Source organism: Panthera uncia (genome assembly GCF_023721935.1).
Source record: "Panthera uncia isolate 11264 chromosome B2 unlocalized genomic scaffold, Puncia_PCG_1.0 HiC_scaffold_24, whole genome shotgun sequence".
NCBI classification, from domain to species: domain Eukaryota; kingdom Metazoa; phylum Chordata; class Mammalia; order Carnivora; family Felidae; genus Panthera; species Panthera uncia.
Genome location: NW_026057580.1, coordinates 12,156,118 through 12,172,865, shown reverse-complemented (window position 1 = coordinate 12,172,865; position 16,748 = coordinate 12,156,118). Strand labels below are relative to the sequence as shown.

The window sequence follows — 16,748 nt, the reverse complement described above, 5'->3', positions numbered from 1 at the left end:
GTCATATACTGACCCAGGCTCTGCTGGGCCCTGGGGAGCTACACTTCCCTCTTCCCTGGCCCCTTCAGGAGAGATAGAAAGGAGCCTCAGTTCTTCCTAGAGCTGGAGTGTTCCCCAGAGAGCTAACCAGAGGCCACCTAGGCACTCCCCCCTGCCAGCTGTCTGTTCCATGTGGCACAGGCATCAGGCCCAGGGCTAGCCAAAGCCCGGCTTCCCGCTGGTCTCTCCAGGGCAGGGGGAAAACGGCCTTAGGGTAGCAGCTCTGAAGAACCTGGTCAGCCTCAAGATTTTCTGGGGTCCTTGATCCCAATGAGCATTCCTTTTGGGGAGCCTGTTCCCATACTACATCTCTTCACCCCTTCTGAAAATTGGGAGATGGCAGCTCGGGGACCTGCCGGGTGTTCCCCTCCCTTTACCTTTACTCTTCTGCTGTCCCAGCACCACCAGCCATAGACAGGCCATCCCTGGGCCCCACCTACTACACAAAAGTCTCCCTGATGGGGGCACTGACATTGACAGTATACTGGAGAGCCCTTCCCTCCCTGCCCACACTTGGAGTGTAGGCCAACACTTCCCACAGCTTTTTACTTCCTCTCGGAGCTGATCCCTTTGCACGAGGCTAAGAGCAGGAAACCAAGGTCCGGGGGAGTTCAGCTGAAATGTATAAATCAGCAATCTTTTCTTTTTTTTTTTTTTTCCAGTTTTATCCAAAAATTTTCAACCAAGGTGATTAATTTTTTTTAATGAAAAAGTTTCTCATATGAGGGTCTCTAGAGGTGGCTGGGTTGAGCCCCAGCCTCGAGTGGAGGCAGGGGAGGAGCCTGGCTTTGCCATAGCTGAGCTTTCAGGACGAAGGGTGGGCCTCTCTGGACAAGATCCAGGTTTCATTCTGGATGGAGTAAACCCCAGTCCCAGCCGGCATGAGCCACTTTTCCGGGAACTGTCAGGGCCCTGGCCATCCCCAAAGGAGGCCAAAGGACTGTGGGCGGCAGCCATCTTCCCCCACCCCCCTCCTGCTTACAGGAACCTTCCTGGGCTAGGTCTGTGCCACAGGCCCTCACCCTTGGCTCCCATCATGGGTTGGGTGAGGGGCAAGGGTCCTACACCAGTATGGCTGCCCAGGGGATGCTCCCGGAAGGCTGGGTTGGCAGAGGGAGCCAAGTGGGGAAGAGGGAAGGATTCCTTCAGGCCTTACATCAGCCTCTCCTCTCCCCATGACTGAGGCCAGAGAGGAATGATCTGCTCTCTGGGCAACCTCTTCCCCCGCCTCCTCCCCCAGCAAGTATACACACAAACACTGACAACTCATAAAGATCAAGGGAGCGCGTGGCCCTGGGCTGCCTGACCCTGGCCACACACACTTGAGGCAGCAAGAGCCCAGCCCATCTGTTTACAGTACACTCAGTCATTGCTCCCAGGAAAAGCCCCTGCTCCTCAAGAAGAGAAACTGGTGAAAGGCTCTGGCCTGAGGAGACAGTACCCACTCTCCCAGCTCTAGCATGGGCCACTGCCCTCACAGCCACCTCCCTACCCTCCCTCCACAGGTACCTGACCCGCTGGTCCCCCCGCTCCGTCAAGCCCATCTATAATAAAGGCCGCCGCTGGAACAAAGTGCGCATGGCTGTGGGGTCACCCCTCCTGAAAGACAACATCTCCTACTCAAGAAAGCCTTTGGTGCTGTATCACTGACGGGGCAGAGCTTCCTGAGAACGTGATCAGAGCTCCTGTACTCTGGCCCAGCTCCTCCAATGGGGACGGCAGGCACAGGAGGCAATGGACCAACTTCAGTGCCCTCACCCTGCCTGGTGACAGCACTGGGAGGGTGGCGGGGTCCCTGAGCAGCAGTTGTGGTCCTATAACTGGCAGTTCTCCCAAAAAAGAATATCATAAACCAGGCTCATGGACTCCACCACTGGTTATGTGTGCTCACTGCCTGGGAAGTGCAAGGGCCTTGAGCCCATTTCTAGCCAGTTACTGAACGTCGTCGAGTCACTAATCCCTTGTGATAGGCCAAGATGGTTCCCTAGCCCTGTGTTGACCGCCTTCAGCTCTTCACCCTGCAGGGCTTAGAGGAAATAAGTTGAGCTGCCTTCCTTGGAAGGCTCCTGGCTGTCCCCTCCCCTCCCCGACTCCCAGCAGTTTCCACCCACCATCATCTCTCCATCTCTCTCTCCTCTCCTCTCTTTCTCTCTCCCCCTCCCCCTCCCTCGTTAGCACATTCCAGCCCTCTGCCATTTGCTCCAGAGCTGGGTCTCCCAGCGCAGTGGCCTCAGAGCCTGGCCACCAGATGAAGGTGGAGGTGTGGAGAAGCAGCAAAACAGAACAGACAGAGCAAATCCACTGCAATTTATGAAAATAATGTTCAGACTCTACATAAACCCTCCAGGCTGACACCCCTGCCCCCCCCCCTAGAGCATGAAGGGGAGGTCTATGTTCTTCTCACCGGTACCCACGTAGATGTAGCCACAGTTCTTGGTGCGGGGAGCATGGAAGAAGGTGAGGCCTGGCCAGAGCAGGCTGCGCAGCACCACCAGTGCGTTGCCCCTCTCCATCTGGATGCTCCAGGACCCTGGGAAGAAGCGGGCAGGAGGGGAGACCTTGGATGCCATGGAGCCAGAGCCCTACCCTGTGTGCAAAGGCCCTCAGTTCCTAGGCAGCCTGGCCTGGGTGCTAAGGCTCCGCTGGGAAAAGGGAAGACAATTTAATTATCTGGCGCTTTCCTCCTCCTGATTGCCTTTTAGCCATTTTGCTGCTCATTAAAACCACTTCCAGAGGGAGGGCAAAGGAAATGAAAAGAGGTGAAGCACACCCTAGTCCATTTTGTTCCTGTCAGCAAGTCTAGTTAAAGGTTGAGTGGGGGAGGAAGTGGAGTCTGCAGGCCGGGGAGATGGGGCCCAGCTCGGGGAGGCTTTCCCAGGCTTCCTCGCCCTATTTGAGAGGTAGTCACCAGTGGCCTGCAGTCCTGGTGCAGTCTGTCCTCTTAGCCACTTTGCTTTCTCTTCCACAGCCCCAGAAGCCTCTGCTCCGGGACGGATTAGACCTGACCGGGGACGCACAGAAGTTGGGCTGTTTCGGGCCTCCCAGCTCAATAGCCCTTCCTGGCAGCTGGGAGCCTGAGAGCCATGCTTGGCAGGAGGGGACTTGGGCTGCAGCTGATGAGCCTTTGTGTGTGCTGGGTTCTGCCCTGGATTTTTGCTCCCCAGACAGAAGCGGCCCAGCCCGGGGCTGAGTTGTGCAGCCATGAGGACTTGGCGGGAAGGGCCTGATCCAGCTCCAGAACCAAGGGAGGGAGCCCCTGTGTGGGAGGAAGGAGCCTGGGAAAATCGCCTCTGGATGCAGATCTGGAGCTTCTATTCCCCTGCGCACTGAGGCCTCTCCCCGGCCCAGCCACAGCTCTGCTCCGGGCCCTGCCAGAAAGGCAAATGCTTTGAAGGTTTTGGTGTTGGACCAGCCAGTGATGCACTGAGAGCTGCGCTGAGGCCTTCATCGGCTGCCAGCTCAGCCCGGCTGCTTGGCTCCCACCACCCCAGCTTCCCACAGGCCTCCTCCAGCCACGGCCCACCCTGGTCACTCCACACCCAACAGCCTCACGGCTCAGTCCGCACCCACCAGGGGCCACCCCGCGTCTGAGAGACCTGGCCACCGGGAGCCCCTGGGCCCAATGGCGGCTCAACCCTGCTCAGGGGGCCATCACCTTCCCCGGGTCAAAGCCAGAGCTTTCCCCGGGTGCATGTAGGTCAGCTGGCACAGGCCTGCTCAGGAGAGGCCGCCGGCTCAGAGCCCAGCTGAGCACTGCAGCAGCCTGCGCTAGGTGCCACCGCCCCTTCAGGAGAAGGTGAAGTAGGAGCCACAGTGTGGGCTTCACTCCACTCCCCCAAGCCCACACGGTGCTGGCCAGCGGCGTCAAGAAGGAAGAGGGCCCCTGGGTTACCAGCCCCGACTGGGGCACTGGCTGGCCAGAAAAGGGGGTAGAAGTTCCCCTAGCTCCTACAACTTTCCTGTCTGGGCACCTGAGGTTCTCTGCCTCCCAGACCTGCCCTCAGAGTTCAAGAGGCCCTAGCCTGCTGCTTTCCCAGTCACTCATTACAGAAAACAGGTTGCCTGAGGGTAATGAGAGCAAGGGTGTGACAGAACAAAGTGTCCCAGTGCACCGTATTCAGCTTTTGGCCAGAAGCACAGACCCCAGGAAGGTACGTTCCCTAACCAACCCCCCCCCCCCCCCCACCCAATCCAGTCACACACAGTACCCAGAGCATCATCTGGGGACAGTCCCTGCCCTTGGAGCCCGCAGTCCCACAGCTTTCTTGAACTGAAAAGGGTCAGGCTCTGCCTCACTTGTCTCTGCCCACCCAGGAGGGCAGCTTACAGCCTGCCTGAGCCAAATGCCCTGGAGAAATGAAATCCTGGAGTCCCCCAGCCTAGACTGCTCTCAGTTCACAGTTGCCAGCCCTTTAACACACCCTGGCAGGGGCCGGCTCCTGACCTTCCCTTGCACAAGGCTGCCCACCTACAGTTTGGCCCCTTCCTCCTGCTCCCCAGTAGATGAAGGGGCCCCACCCCTGCCAAGAGCAAGGGGAAAGATGGCAGGGATGCTAGAGAAATGCAGTGCCCCCACTGGGGTAGGGGGCAGTGCCACGCAGGCTGCAGGGTGCTGATGGAGAACGGAAGTGGCGTGTGAGGGCCCGGCCAGCCAACAGCACTGCCTCCCTCCCTCCCTTGCATTCCTGTCACACTCCTGTCCTCCTTGTCCCTGGCTCAGCTGGTCGCCCAGGAAACACAGACTCCCAACGTGCCAGGAGTCACGTAGCGTCTACCTGGAGAGCCAGGCACTTGCTGTCACCTTCACCCACTTTTACTGCAAAGGCTGGAAAGGCTGGACCCCCAGCCATTGCCACCATGTCCTCTCAGACTCCAGAGGAAGCAGCCTCCTATGGTCCTGGTCTCTCCCAAGTCCCCAAAACGCCCGTCCTTCTCCCTGGCAGCCAGCCAGTCCTCTACAAGCTGTTTTTTGAGGATGTGTTGGGGGGCAAGTTAGTAAATCAGGAATGGAGCCTCTTGGCAGGAAGTCCTCCTGGGTTGCCCCAGGGTCAGGGGTCTCACTTTGCTAGTGGAAGCCTCAGTCTAGGGTATGTGTCATAATTACATTCTCCTGCCCTCCTGGAAAAAAGGGTAGCAAAGCTCTGAGATTACATTTGAGGGGGCGAGTGGGCCAGACTAGGGAACAGGGCTCTCCAGCCACAGCAGATGGTTTTAAACTTTCTCCTCAAATCAGCCCCACACTTCTCACACACACAGAAATAGCCATGGTCCCTTTTCTCAGAGCAGCCGCTCCCCCCACACCAGGGCCACAAGTTATGGGCAAGCCCCCTGGTCCAGAAGCACCCGTCAGCCAGGCTTCCAAGGGACTGGGTGGAAGGAGCCACCTGCACACACACCCCCAAGAGAAAGCTGATCTGGGCACTGTGTTCCTCACCTGTCTGCAGCATTCCTGACTCCTGTCCCCTGCCTCCTCCCCAACCAAGGCCACATTTGAAAGGTAGTTCTCCTGGCAGGCAGGCATCTTGCTGCCCTCTGCTGCCTGAACTGGGCGTTGCTGCCTGGCTCACAAGTGCTGGAGCCCAAGAGGTCCGGCACCTGGCAGTTTCCTGAGATCTGTGGGCTCCAGCCTTCAAGTGGGGTAAGGAGAGGAGCCCTGCTCCCCAGGGGACCGGTGACCTTTTGTGTGAGGCACCTTCTATTTTACATTTTCACTACCCATCCAGTTTCATTTGATCTTTCAAAACTCTGTGAGGCAAAGACGGTGTCCGTCTTGGGCACGACGGCATCCTGCAGCCTGGCACACGGCACCTGCTCAGTGGCTATCTGCTCAGTGAAAGGTTAAGGAGCACTGAACGGCAGAGTGCTGCCGAGAAGTCTGGCCTGACCTGGTGCTCCATCTGTCCCACCTGACTGCAGCCCAAGTTCCGAGAACTCTCGGCTGCTGCCCTTCATGCACAAGGAGGAAGGCTGCCCCCAAAGCTATCCACTCCCACAAAACTCTGCAGACCCCAGGGCACAGCAGGACAGCCGGGGAGGGTAGTGGTGGCACCAGGCAATGTCCCTCCCCATCCTCTCTTCAGCCAGGGCTTGCCCAGGAACAAGCTGCTGAGCTGGCCCTACCTCCACAGGCACAGAGAGCAGGAGTCCTGGGGACAGGCCCAACCTAAACCATACCTGCTAATGGGTGACAGAGTCCCCTAAACAGTCACTTCAGTCCCAGAAAGGAAACTGATCCTACCTGGGCAGAAAGCGACTGCCCAAATCCATTCCTCCAGCCAGTGCTGACGTCCCAGGGAAGAACTCCTGGGCCCCACTTAGCAGCCAGGCCCCTGTGGCCACTATCTGCTTTGCAGACAGCCAACCAGCACCCTCTCCTCCTTCCCTGGCAGGTAAGGGAGTCCGGGAGCAAAATCAGAGTGTCTGCTTTTCCCCTGACCACCCACACTTCCACCCCCCACACCATGGGCCCCTTTCTAAGCTCCGGGAGGTTTGACTCGGGTACCCCCATGTGGCAGTGGCCAGAGTGGCCATTCCTTGCTGGCAGCCCTTACCCACTTGGGACCATCACTGGCCCCTGGGGTGCTTCAGTAGCCATGAAATGGCCTCCAGATCCTTGTGTGGCCCTATTTCATCCCTCCATGCACCAGTGCCTTATTGTCACAGACCTGTTCACGAGCCGCTGGCAGCTCCTGCCGCCTTGCCCTAGGCCTCCTACCCCTTGGCCTTCTCGATCCTCCCTGGCCTGCCCCAACTCCCCTTTAAGGCCTTTTTGCTGCTCAAAATAGCACTAATAGAATTACTGATTTTCATTTGAGTCCCTACTATGTGTGAGGCACTGCTATAAGCATTTTGTGTGCGCACTCAGTTCTCACGACAACCCAATGAGGTAGAAAAGGTCAGTATTCCCTTGGGGGAATGAGGAAATGGAGGCACGGGGAGAGTGAGGAGCTTGCCCAAGGTTACACAGCGAGTAAGTGGCAGATTCGGAATCCCAGCCCAGAGCCCTTGCCTCTGCCATCCCACTCTCACCCTGACTGGGAGTGGCCGTGGCTCCTCAGAAGTGTTTCCCCTGTGTGGTGGGCGTGGGTGCTGTCCTGCTGTTCCCACTACCCGCTTAGAAGGAAACACTAATCTACTTGACGCCACAGTTCATGCCAGAGGCCTGGAGTCTAAGGCCCTAACATTTGCTGTGTCGTGGACTTTAGCCCTGTTTCTTCACCTGTAAAATGGGGATAACAACGGTCTCTACCTCCCAGGTTGGCTGTGACGATAAGGGATGGAGAGAGCTGAGCACACAAGTAGTGCCATTGCTTTTATGCGTCATCATTACTATCCTTATCGCTGTCCCTAGCGTTGCCATCATCAACAGCAGGTCCCTCCGGTTGGAGAAACACCAAACACGGGGAGGAAAAGAGGCAGGGGTGCTGCATCAGCACCTTGAGTCTGGCCCCCGGTTGCCCAGAGCCTGGCAACTGTCTTGGGCTAGGGCATCCGAGCAAGAGCGTCTTCCCAGGGCTTGCGAAGCTCAGAGGAAGGAAATGGGGTCTCTGTGACCCCATCCCCCAAACTCTGGGTGTGTGCCTGGGCCAGGTGGGCCCTGAAGAACGGGAAGACCGCGGAGGCTGCACGTCTTAAGATTAAAAAGTACCACACACATAGCAGGAAGCAAATGTACAGAACTCATTTCCTTAGCAGGTGGTTGGCCCTTCGGTCGGTCAGCAGCCACTCACGGAGCACCAGCTATGTGACAAGCACCAGATCTAACCGCAGAACTTACAACGGAGATGGATGTGTGGCTGGTATTTTCAGGGATCTTTTCAGAGATGGTTGGGGGAGGATTCTCAACCTGCCTCCTTCAAGACCAATAATGGAAATCAGAAGAGGCACCGAGGGACTTCCTTTCTGTGGAAGACAGTACTTCCTTTTGTCTGCAGACACGTACCGTCTGTTTATTATGAGGTGGGCCTGTATTGGGCCTTGGGGAAGCCCCCACCCTCAAGGACCTCCAGTGAGCCACCCGTTCCCACTCGGGCCCTTGGTTCCAATCTCAGAGGAGAATGGCAGATAGCATGGCCCACTGCACTGACCTGGGGGCAGACCCAATGTCCTCAAGGTAATGGGCTATTACCTTTGGGGATGTCATGCTCTAAGGAGTCCATGAAGTCCAGGGAGGGATCCAGGTCAGCCTTCTCAAGCAAGGTCTTGTTCTTCAGCTGAACAGGCTCCCTGAAGTGGAAGTAGGAACTGAGCTTCTTGGCTTCAGACAAAGAGAGTCCTAAAAGAAGGTGGTATGGTCAGCCCCAAACCACACAGCACCCCCTTTCTCCACGCACAGGGACCACATGGAGGGGCCTGCAAACGACTCAGTCAGAGACTGACCGAGAACTAAAGGGAGAAAAAGGAGTAGTGTTCTGTCAGCCAAAGCTTGGCCCAGGCCCTGCAATGAGGAGAGATCAAGGAGGAAGAAGGTGGGAAATGCAGGGAGCCCAGACCCACGCAAAGCCTGGGACCCAGGTAGGAGAACCCTCAGGCAGAAAAGAGTGGGGTCCAGTGACTGGGCAGCCCATGCCAACCACCGATGCCAGGCCATTGGGCACATCTTTCCAAGTGATATGGCCACGGCTGTTCTTTCTCTGAGGAAGTGAACAGTTTCCCCAGAATTCTCAGAATGTATCCGACTATGCTTGGAAAGAGACGCTTTCCTGCCCTTGAGAGGGGCCCTGGAGAACTCACCTTCAAAAGTCCGATTGACATGGACAGGTCCAAAAGGGGTCTTAAAAAGGGCTCCTCGGGGGATGATAGCCACAGCCTTGTCAATCTGGTCAATGATAGACACCAAGCGGGTCTCTTCCTTGATCTGGACCTAAGGAGACGGGATGAGCCATCCTGCCAGAGTACTGTGCCCACTCACCACTGGTGCAAAGGCCCTCTGTATGACCATCTGACCTGGGTCACCACAGTGTAATGCCAGCTCCATGGAAAATCATGCTGGGCAAGCCCTCGCCTTCCCTCCGCTCAAGATTTTCTTCCGTTCTTCCTTCCTTCCCTCCCTCCCTCTTTTTTAAATTGTTAATACAGACTGATCGTGCAATATTTAAAACTACTATAAAAAAGTAGTCTCTCTTGCCCCATCCCTAGCCCCCCAACTGCCTTCACTGGAGACAACCACCATTAACAACTTCTTATATTCTCTTCCAGAAACATATCATATTTAAATGTTCTTATTTTGCCTTTTTAAAATACAAAAGCAATCATGCTTGTTGTAGAATATTAGGTAATATGGAAATCATTTATCAAATACTTAAAGGAGGGGTGCCTGACTGGCTCAGTCATTAACCAGCCAACTCTTGGTTTCTTTTGGCTCAGTTCACGATCTTGTGGTTCATGAGTTCAAGCCCCACATCAGACTCTGGGCTGATGGTGCAGAGCCTGCTTGGGATTCTCTCTCTCCCTCTCTCTGTGTCCCTCCCAACTCTCTCTCTTCTCTCTCTCAAAATAATAAACTTTAAAAAATAAATAAAATACTTGAATTAAAACCACTTAAAATCCCACCTCCTAAAGAGAATCACTAATAACATATTGGTATATTTCCTTCCATATATAAATATATATATCTCAGAGGAGATATGGCAGATAGCATGATATATATAGATAGATAGCAGATATATATATATATATATATATATATATATATATATTTAAAACAAAATTAGAGTCACAGTTCATATTGTTTCAGATCCTGCTCTTTAACATTATTTCTCAAGCATCACCTCATATTATAACATTTTTATGCAGATGAAATTTGGTTACAATCAATATCAAGGGCCACCCTGAATAAAAGGACTTCATAGAGGTGTCTGTGGGAAAAGCAGCACTTGACAGGGAAAATGTGTCACCAGGGACCCTGAGAGTCACTCAGCCACCTATTTCCCATGAGTGGCCAACAAGAAATTTTATAAATCAGATAGAAACTAAGACTCAGTATGTGGCCAGGCCAGGGGCTTCAATTGTGTCACCTCATGTAATATGCACAAGCCTACAAAGTAGTTATAATTATCCCAATTTTATAGGAATAAGACTCAGGGGGGTTAAGTTTGTCGGGGGAGAGGGGAAGAGGAGTGGGGATGCCAGGTGAGGCATCACAGGCCTAGACCTAGACTTTTGGTATCATCCAGGTTCAAGGGCAAAGACTGTGTTTTGAATTCCACGTTTGTCAAGTTTCAAGATGTTGAGCTCCTTATGTTTTGACCTAGCAATTCCATTTGTAGGAATTGAACCTTCAGACAGCGTGCACATAAAATGGAAATGACATTATATACAAGGTCATTCACTGTGCCCCTGCTTGTCAGAGCTAAAATTTGGAGACCTGCATTTCATGAATTAAGACTCGTGAAATTTGGTACATTCATGCAATGGTAAAAAGAATGGGGAGGCTCTTTAGAGCACTGACATAGAAAGACCCCCAAAATATATTAGGTAAAAAAAAAAAGCAAGGTGCAGAGCTGTGTGCATAACATGCTGCCACTTGTTTTGTCTTAAGATAAACAGAGAATATGTAGAGGTAAGGTATTTGCCGAGGCTTGCATTTGCATAAAGTGCCTCGGAAGTTGAGCTTCTGAAACTTTAATGTGTATTCGAATCCCCTTGGAATGTGTTAAAATTCAGATCCTGATCCCAGCCCAAGATTGTACATTCCTAACTCGCAGGGCATGGTGATGCTTCTGATCCAGACTGCAATTTGTGTAGCAAGATTTGGACACGCGTGCACATACACATAAAATGGTTACATTGATGCCCCCCCTCTCCCAGAAAGTGGGCCTGGGTGACCGGCAGACAGGGATGAGAGGGACATTTTCGCTAAATTCCTTTTTGTGTCTTTGAATTTCGAACCATGTGGATATATTATCTAGAAAAATAAAAACATATAAAAAGATACAAGAGGCTGTGCACATCCCAGTGCCCCGGAGCGCAACACAGACCCCCCTCTCCCCGCCCCTGCCCAGAGCCAGGTTGCTGACAGAGTGGCTCATCCACTCTCCCCCGTGTCGCTCAGGAGCTGAGTGGGGTTATGTTGATGCCCCAACAATTTCTATTGGGCTGGGTTTTGGATAGCCCAGGCTTTCTTTGTCCTCCTCCTCTTGTCTTCACTTACCACCACTTCCTCTTCAAAGACCTTTCCGCCCTCCTTTATCTTCTGCAGCTCAGTGTGTTCATACTCATGTGAGGGGTCCCCCATGAAGCGGCCCTTCACCACAGACGTCTGTACCATCATCTCCTCCGTGGCAGGGGGCAAGAGGCTCCACTCCATGCAGTTCAGGCTGCCAACAACATCCCCACGGGCCTGGTTCCCAACTACCCCTCTCACTCAGGCTTCCTGCCACTGCTCCTTCTCTTGAGGGATGAAGCTCAAGAAAAGAGTCAGTCACAGCTCTCCCCTTGGAAGGTGTACCCCACCCCCACATGTGATGCAAATTCCATTTTATTTTGTAAAAGTTCACAAAAGCTTCATGTATGCCAAAATTCCAAGAACTTCTTCCTAGATATCTGCACTGTGAGATTCCTGATGAGTTTCTAGAACCTCAATTACAGGCAACTCCGCTCTGCTGAACCCCAAATTCATGCTCAGCCTGCCTACTGAACCAACAGCATGGCCGTCTTCCTGCATTTCTCAGGGAAGCCAGCTCAGGCCACAGGGCCCATCCTCTGAGGTCTCCAGCACTGACCAGCCAGATGCTTCTTTCCCCTCCCACCAGGAGAGGGCATCCTCCCCTCCACTCTAACCCACTTGGCCTGTGTCACAGGCTGCTCATCTTTCTGCCCTTCCCTCTCTGCTGGCTCCTTTCTCAACATCAAAACTTCTCAGCTTCCCAAATCAACACCCCCCAAGTCCATGGCCTGCTAAAAAATATCCTCTTCCTGTCCCCCTCTCCTCTCTCTCCAGCTCTGAATAATAATCTCAGAACAGGGGTGCCTGGCTGGCTCAGTCCGTAGAGTATATGCCACTTGATGTCAGAGTCATGAGTTCAAGCCCCACGTTGGATGGGAGGCCTACTTAAAAAAAACAAACAAACAAACAAACAAACAAAAAACACCTCAGGGGTGCGTTGGTGGCTCAGCCGGTTGAGCATCTGACTCCTATTTTTGGCTTAGGTCATGATCCTGGGGTTGTGGGATTAAGTCTACTTGGGATTCTTTCTCTCTCCCTCTGCCCCTCTCCCCCATGCTCGCTCTCTAAATAAATATCCCAAAACAACTTGCTCTGTGAAAGCCTTTCTTCCCCTCCCCTTCACTCTGCCCACTACATGGTCATTTCTGCCCCCACCATCCCCAAAAAATGGCTTAGGAGGTCATTCATGGGACCTAAAAACCAACAAATGCATTCCATTTCTGTTTCCTTTGACATCTCCCTTCTCCCTCCTTCACTGCCCTAAATATTCCCAGGGATCTATTCTTGCCCCTCTTTTTCTCTCTGCAGGCTGGCCCACCTGACTCTTAAGAGACTTAGGTACTGTCTAGTTGGTATCCAGAATCCAACCACCTCTTACCACTCCACTGTTCCCCACTGGTCCAAGTCCCTATCTACTCTTACCTAGATATTACAGTAGCCTCCTAACTGGTCTCCCCAATTCCATACCTGCTCCCCTTTCAGTCTCATTCCCACCCAACTGCTAGATCATGTCTCTGTGCACAAGCTTCCCACACTTCCCATGAAGCCCACTCCTTGCAATGCCCACAAAGCCCTGCAAGATTGTCCTCGGTCCCTTACCTCTCTGACCTCATGTCTTACAATGCTCCTGCTCACTTACTCCTCTCCAGCCGCAGTAGCTTCTATGGGGTTCCACCAACACTAAACACACATCTGCCTTGAGCCCTTTTCACTTGCCTGGAATTCTCTTCCTTCAGATAAACACATAGCTCACTTTCTCAGTTGCTTCAGGCCTCTTCACAAATGTTACCTTATCAGAGAGACTGTCTCTGACTGCCCTATTTAAAACAGTACCCCATGCTGTATTCTCTATCCCTCTCGGCACTGCGCACCAGCAGACATGCAATGTATGTGTGTTTATATAGTTTCACACACACACACACACACACACACACACACACACATTGTAATGTAAACTCTATAAAGGCAAGGACTTTGTCTCATTTACTACTGAATTCCTGGTGCCTAGATCAATGCCTGGCACATAGTAGGTGCTTAAGAGATAAAATCTTATGGAACAAAATGAGTCCCCAGTCTCTATCTTCAGTCCAGATTTTTTTTATCTGGACTTCAGATTTGTACTTTAATGTGCCTCCTATGACCCTGCTCCCCAGTCACCTCATATCAAGTTCACTGGGGCTTCCCTAGTCCTACTTCCGGATTTCTGTCCCTGTGGGTGGCACCAGCACTTACCCAACTGCCTTAGCTGGAAGGAGGGTCAACCTTGACCTCTTCTTCACCTGCCCCATGCAGGCCCAAGTCCTGACAGTGCTACCGTCTACATCTTTCCCACCCATCTCCTCCCCTATTCCCTCAGCTACCTCTTCCTTTCAGTCTCCTTCATCTTGACACTGCAACACACTCCTGAATGCTCACCCACTTCCAGGCTGGCATGCCCACTCAGATATAAACAGGCTCTTGTTGCTTAAGGCCCCTCAATGGCTCCCCATAGCCTGCCTACAAAGTTCAACCACCCCCTCCCCGAGCCTCTCCATCCAGTCTGCATAAACACCCTTGCCCGCCACTATCATGTTTACCTACCTGCTGTTCTCCCAAACGCTCCAAGTCCATTGCAGCCAAGATTGCAGAACCATTCCCTCTAACTGGCATGCCTTTCCCTCACACCTTCCTGAGGAACTCATCAGCTTTCAGATCTCAACAGATCTCTTACTCCCTTAGCAGTCTTATTTAATTGCTCTCTAGAAGGCCTTGGTCCCCCTTTGTACACATTTCTGTTCAGGTGTTAACACACTTTGCTGTAATCGCAGGGTTATGTGTCGGTCTTCCTTCCTAGGATGTGAGTAACTTGGAGACTGGTGAGACTTGGCCATCTTTGTAACCCTGTCTACACAGAACGCATCCAATCAATGTTGCATTGATGCACGACAGATACATGAAGTCTCCAACTCCCTGCGGCCTGAAAGGGTTGTTTTGTAAGGTGGTGAGCTTCCCAGCATCGCTGCGGGTAGTCAAGACTGGCAGGATGGCCCTGTATGGTAGCGTCCAGTGAATTTTCCCCAGTTTGATATCCCTCTTCTACTATTCTGCATTGGTTCTCTACTTCCTAGACTGCCTCCTTTTGTGAGCCAACTCCTACTCCACCAAAGATGCTCCTGCATCCCCTTCTAAACAGCACCTCATTACCCTCCAGGGCTTCTAACCCTTTCCAAACTGCCCTCAATACCAGGACGTACCTAGCGTCCACTCCAGGTCTCCATTGTCCAGGAACTTTCACCTTGCTCTGCCTACGTTCTTAGCCCGGCCTCTGTTATAAACCCACCAGCCTCCAAATTGTTCTCCTCCCCCTGTCCCGCCCCTGCTCTGCGCTGTTCTCATGTCCCCCACCCCACCCCCACCCCACCTTGCCCTATAGGCCTCCCTCCTTTCGATTCCATCCACACCCACCCCATCCCAGCCTCCTAGTGGCGCCCCCTTCAGTAGCCCGGGGCCTCTGCCTCCACCTGTAGAGGGTCTTGCGTGGTGCGAGCTGGTCCTCACTCAGGCCCTGCGCGATGTAATAATCGGCGACAAGGCCGAGGATGCGGCCCCAGAAGAGGACCCGATCATAGCGGTAGTCGCGTTTCACCAGCAGAAGAGAGGTAAGTAGAGAGGCCCGACGGTCCGGGCTGAGGCCCTGCCCACTGCCGGACGCCAGCTCCAGCGACAGCAGGAGGCTCTCTGCGTCCATCGTGCCCAAGGCTCGGCTCAACGCCTGCCAGGTTGCTAGGAGAAGCTGTCTCCATGGAGACCAAAGCCCTGCCCTCCGTAGGGCAGTAAGGATTCCACTCACCGCCTGTGGGCCCCGCCCTCTTAGAGCCTCAGGCCAGCCCTGCTCCCCACCCAGCCCTTCAGAAAAGCTGGGTCGCACACTAGCTCCCATACTTTCCTTCTTGCGTTGGGGACCTCATGTGTTCAGCTGTGACAGTAATGGCGTAGTTTCCCCTAACATAGGTAGGCTACAGTGTGGGATTGAAGGTCCCCAGTTCCATAGATATTTTTGCCTTTCCCTGAGCCCTTCAAATAGTTGACATTTATTGAGTCCTCATTCTATATGGAATGGGGGCTTGGGAAGAAAACAAAACAGTGACATTAGCTGTATTATTTCACCCCAGTTGTGTCCCTTCTTAGCCTCAGAATTGTGTAAAGAATTTGTGATCCTCCTGGCTCTAAAAGTCTAAGAATCTGGAGCACCTACATGGCTCAGTGGGTTAAGCACCCAACTCTTGATTTCCACTCAGGTCATGATCTCACAGTTTGTGAGTTCAAGCCCCCCATTCCGCTCAGTGCTCACAGCGCAGAGCCTATTTCGGATCCTCTGTCTCCCGCTTTCTGCCCCTCCCCTGTGCATGCTCTCTCCCTCAAAAATAAACAAACATTGAAATAATAAAAAAGTCTAGGGATCTAAGATAATTAATCCCCCTGCCCCCACCCCCAAGTCCTACAGAATGGGGTCCATCGTTCCATTCTCTTCAGTCTTCATGAGATGTCTATTTACTCCTTCCATAGGACTATTCCACCCAAGTGACAAATGGAAACCTAGGCACTGGGGCAAGGTACGGAGCTACACCTTGGGAAAACAGGATGTGAAGAGAAATACAAAAAGGATGACATTTACAAAAAGGATGACATCACTTGCCACCTACATTTAGCTATCTCGGGCACCACAACAGTTGCCTTTAGGCCCAAATAGTAGCAACACATGAAAGGCCAGAACCCCACTGCAGCTGGGGCTCTTCACTCCCTGGGCTAGAGAGACTACTTCACACCCACCTCTAGAGTCCCCAGCCAAGGTCAAACAAATGAACAGATGCCTACAGCAAGCTTGTTGTCAGGGAAGGAGATTGGACTTGTTAATATTAACTGATCTCATTCCTGGATTCCTTTGGAGAGGACTCATGGAATTAGAATGACCTGAGCCCCAGTGCCAAGCCAAGAGAGAAATACGTGTCTAAATTACCCAGATAATTACTTTGTTTTGATTATCTGGGCATTGTTTATAAAGACTTTTAAAATTTGAGGGAGCTGACGGTCTAATGTGTCTTCCATCTCAAAAAACAATTTGTAACTCCCCTGTTGAAAACTCTCCCTCTGCTCAGACCCTTTGGTCTATCCATTCCCAAGTGGGAGGTAAGGCCCTGTTCCTTTTGTAAGGCAACATCCTCAGATAGAAAACTAGCAGAAATTCTAACTGGTGAAATAGGCTTCAATTGGTCATAGCCCTGAGAGTAACTCAGACCTTTTGTTCTCATTGATTCCAGATTTACTTACCACTTATTAATGGCAGGTGCCTTGTCAGGAACCATTGTGAAGCCAGAAAAGGAAGTCCTGAGGCCTTCCAATGCTACCACTTTTGGCAGACTGAATCAGGTTAACTATTTCAGAGTAAGACCACACAGTACTAAGCCTCTGGAGCCAAGTGGACTGGGTTAGAATCCAGGTTTCACCATGTAGGCAAGTTGTTCAATTTCCCCAAGCCTCATCTATAAACTGGGAACAATACGTA

General features: G+C 52.6%; 2 protein-coding genes and 1 long non-coding RNA gene across 7 annotated transcripts in view; 2 read left to right on the top strand and 1 right to left on the bottom strand.

The window, feature by feature from the left end:
* Nucleotides 1–1,909, top strand: part of MRPS18A (mitochondrial ribosomal protein S18A) — a 16,583-nt gene extending 14,674 nt beyond the window's left edge. The window contains exon 6 of one of the 2 annotated variants that reach the window (XM_049653744.1): nt 1,545–1,909. In XM_049653744.1, coding sequence (XP_049509701.1) covers nt 1,545–1,689 — 145 coding nt within the window. In that variant the 3' untranslated portion in view covers nt 1,690–1,909. The remainder of the gene's footprint in view (nt 1–1,544) is intronic. The other variant, XM_049653745.1, reaches the window with a different exon arrangement.
* Nucleotides 1,901–15,211, bottom strand: RSPH9 (radial spoke head component 9). 4 transcript variants are annotated; one of them, XM_049653735.1, is made up of 7 exons: nt 14,651–14,706; nt 13,787–14,162; nt 11,192–11,357; nt 8,773–8,902; nt 8,168–8,314; nt 2,444–2,569; nt 1,901–2,065 (listed from the first exon to the last, which is right to left on the bottom strand). In XM_049653735.1, the coding sequence occupies exons 2-7, from the start codon at nt 13,885–13,887 to the stop codon at nt 1,917–1,919; spliced, it is 819 nt and encodes a 272-aa protein (XP_049509692.1). In that variant the 5' UTR covers nt 13,888–14,162; nt 14,651–14,706; the 3' UTR covers nt 1,901–1,916. The 4 variants fall into 4 exon arrangements, with proteins under 4 accessions (XP_049509692.1, XP_049509689.1, XP_049509691.1 ...); XM_049653732.1 differs by lacking the exons at nt 13,787–14,162; nt 14,651–14,706 and adding an exon at nt 14,707–15,211; XM_049653734.1 differs by lacking the exons at nt 13,787–14,162; nt 14,651–14,706 and adding an exon at nt 14,707–15,204 and having other exon boundaries at nt 1,901–2,057.
* LOC125938523 (uncharacterized) lies at nt 15,108–16,748 on the top strand. The gene is made up of 2 exons (XR_007462727.1): nt 15,108–15,196; nt 15,752–16,748. It is a non-coding gene; the product is annotated as an uncharacterized LOC125938523 (long non-coding RNA).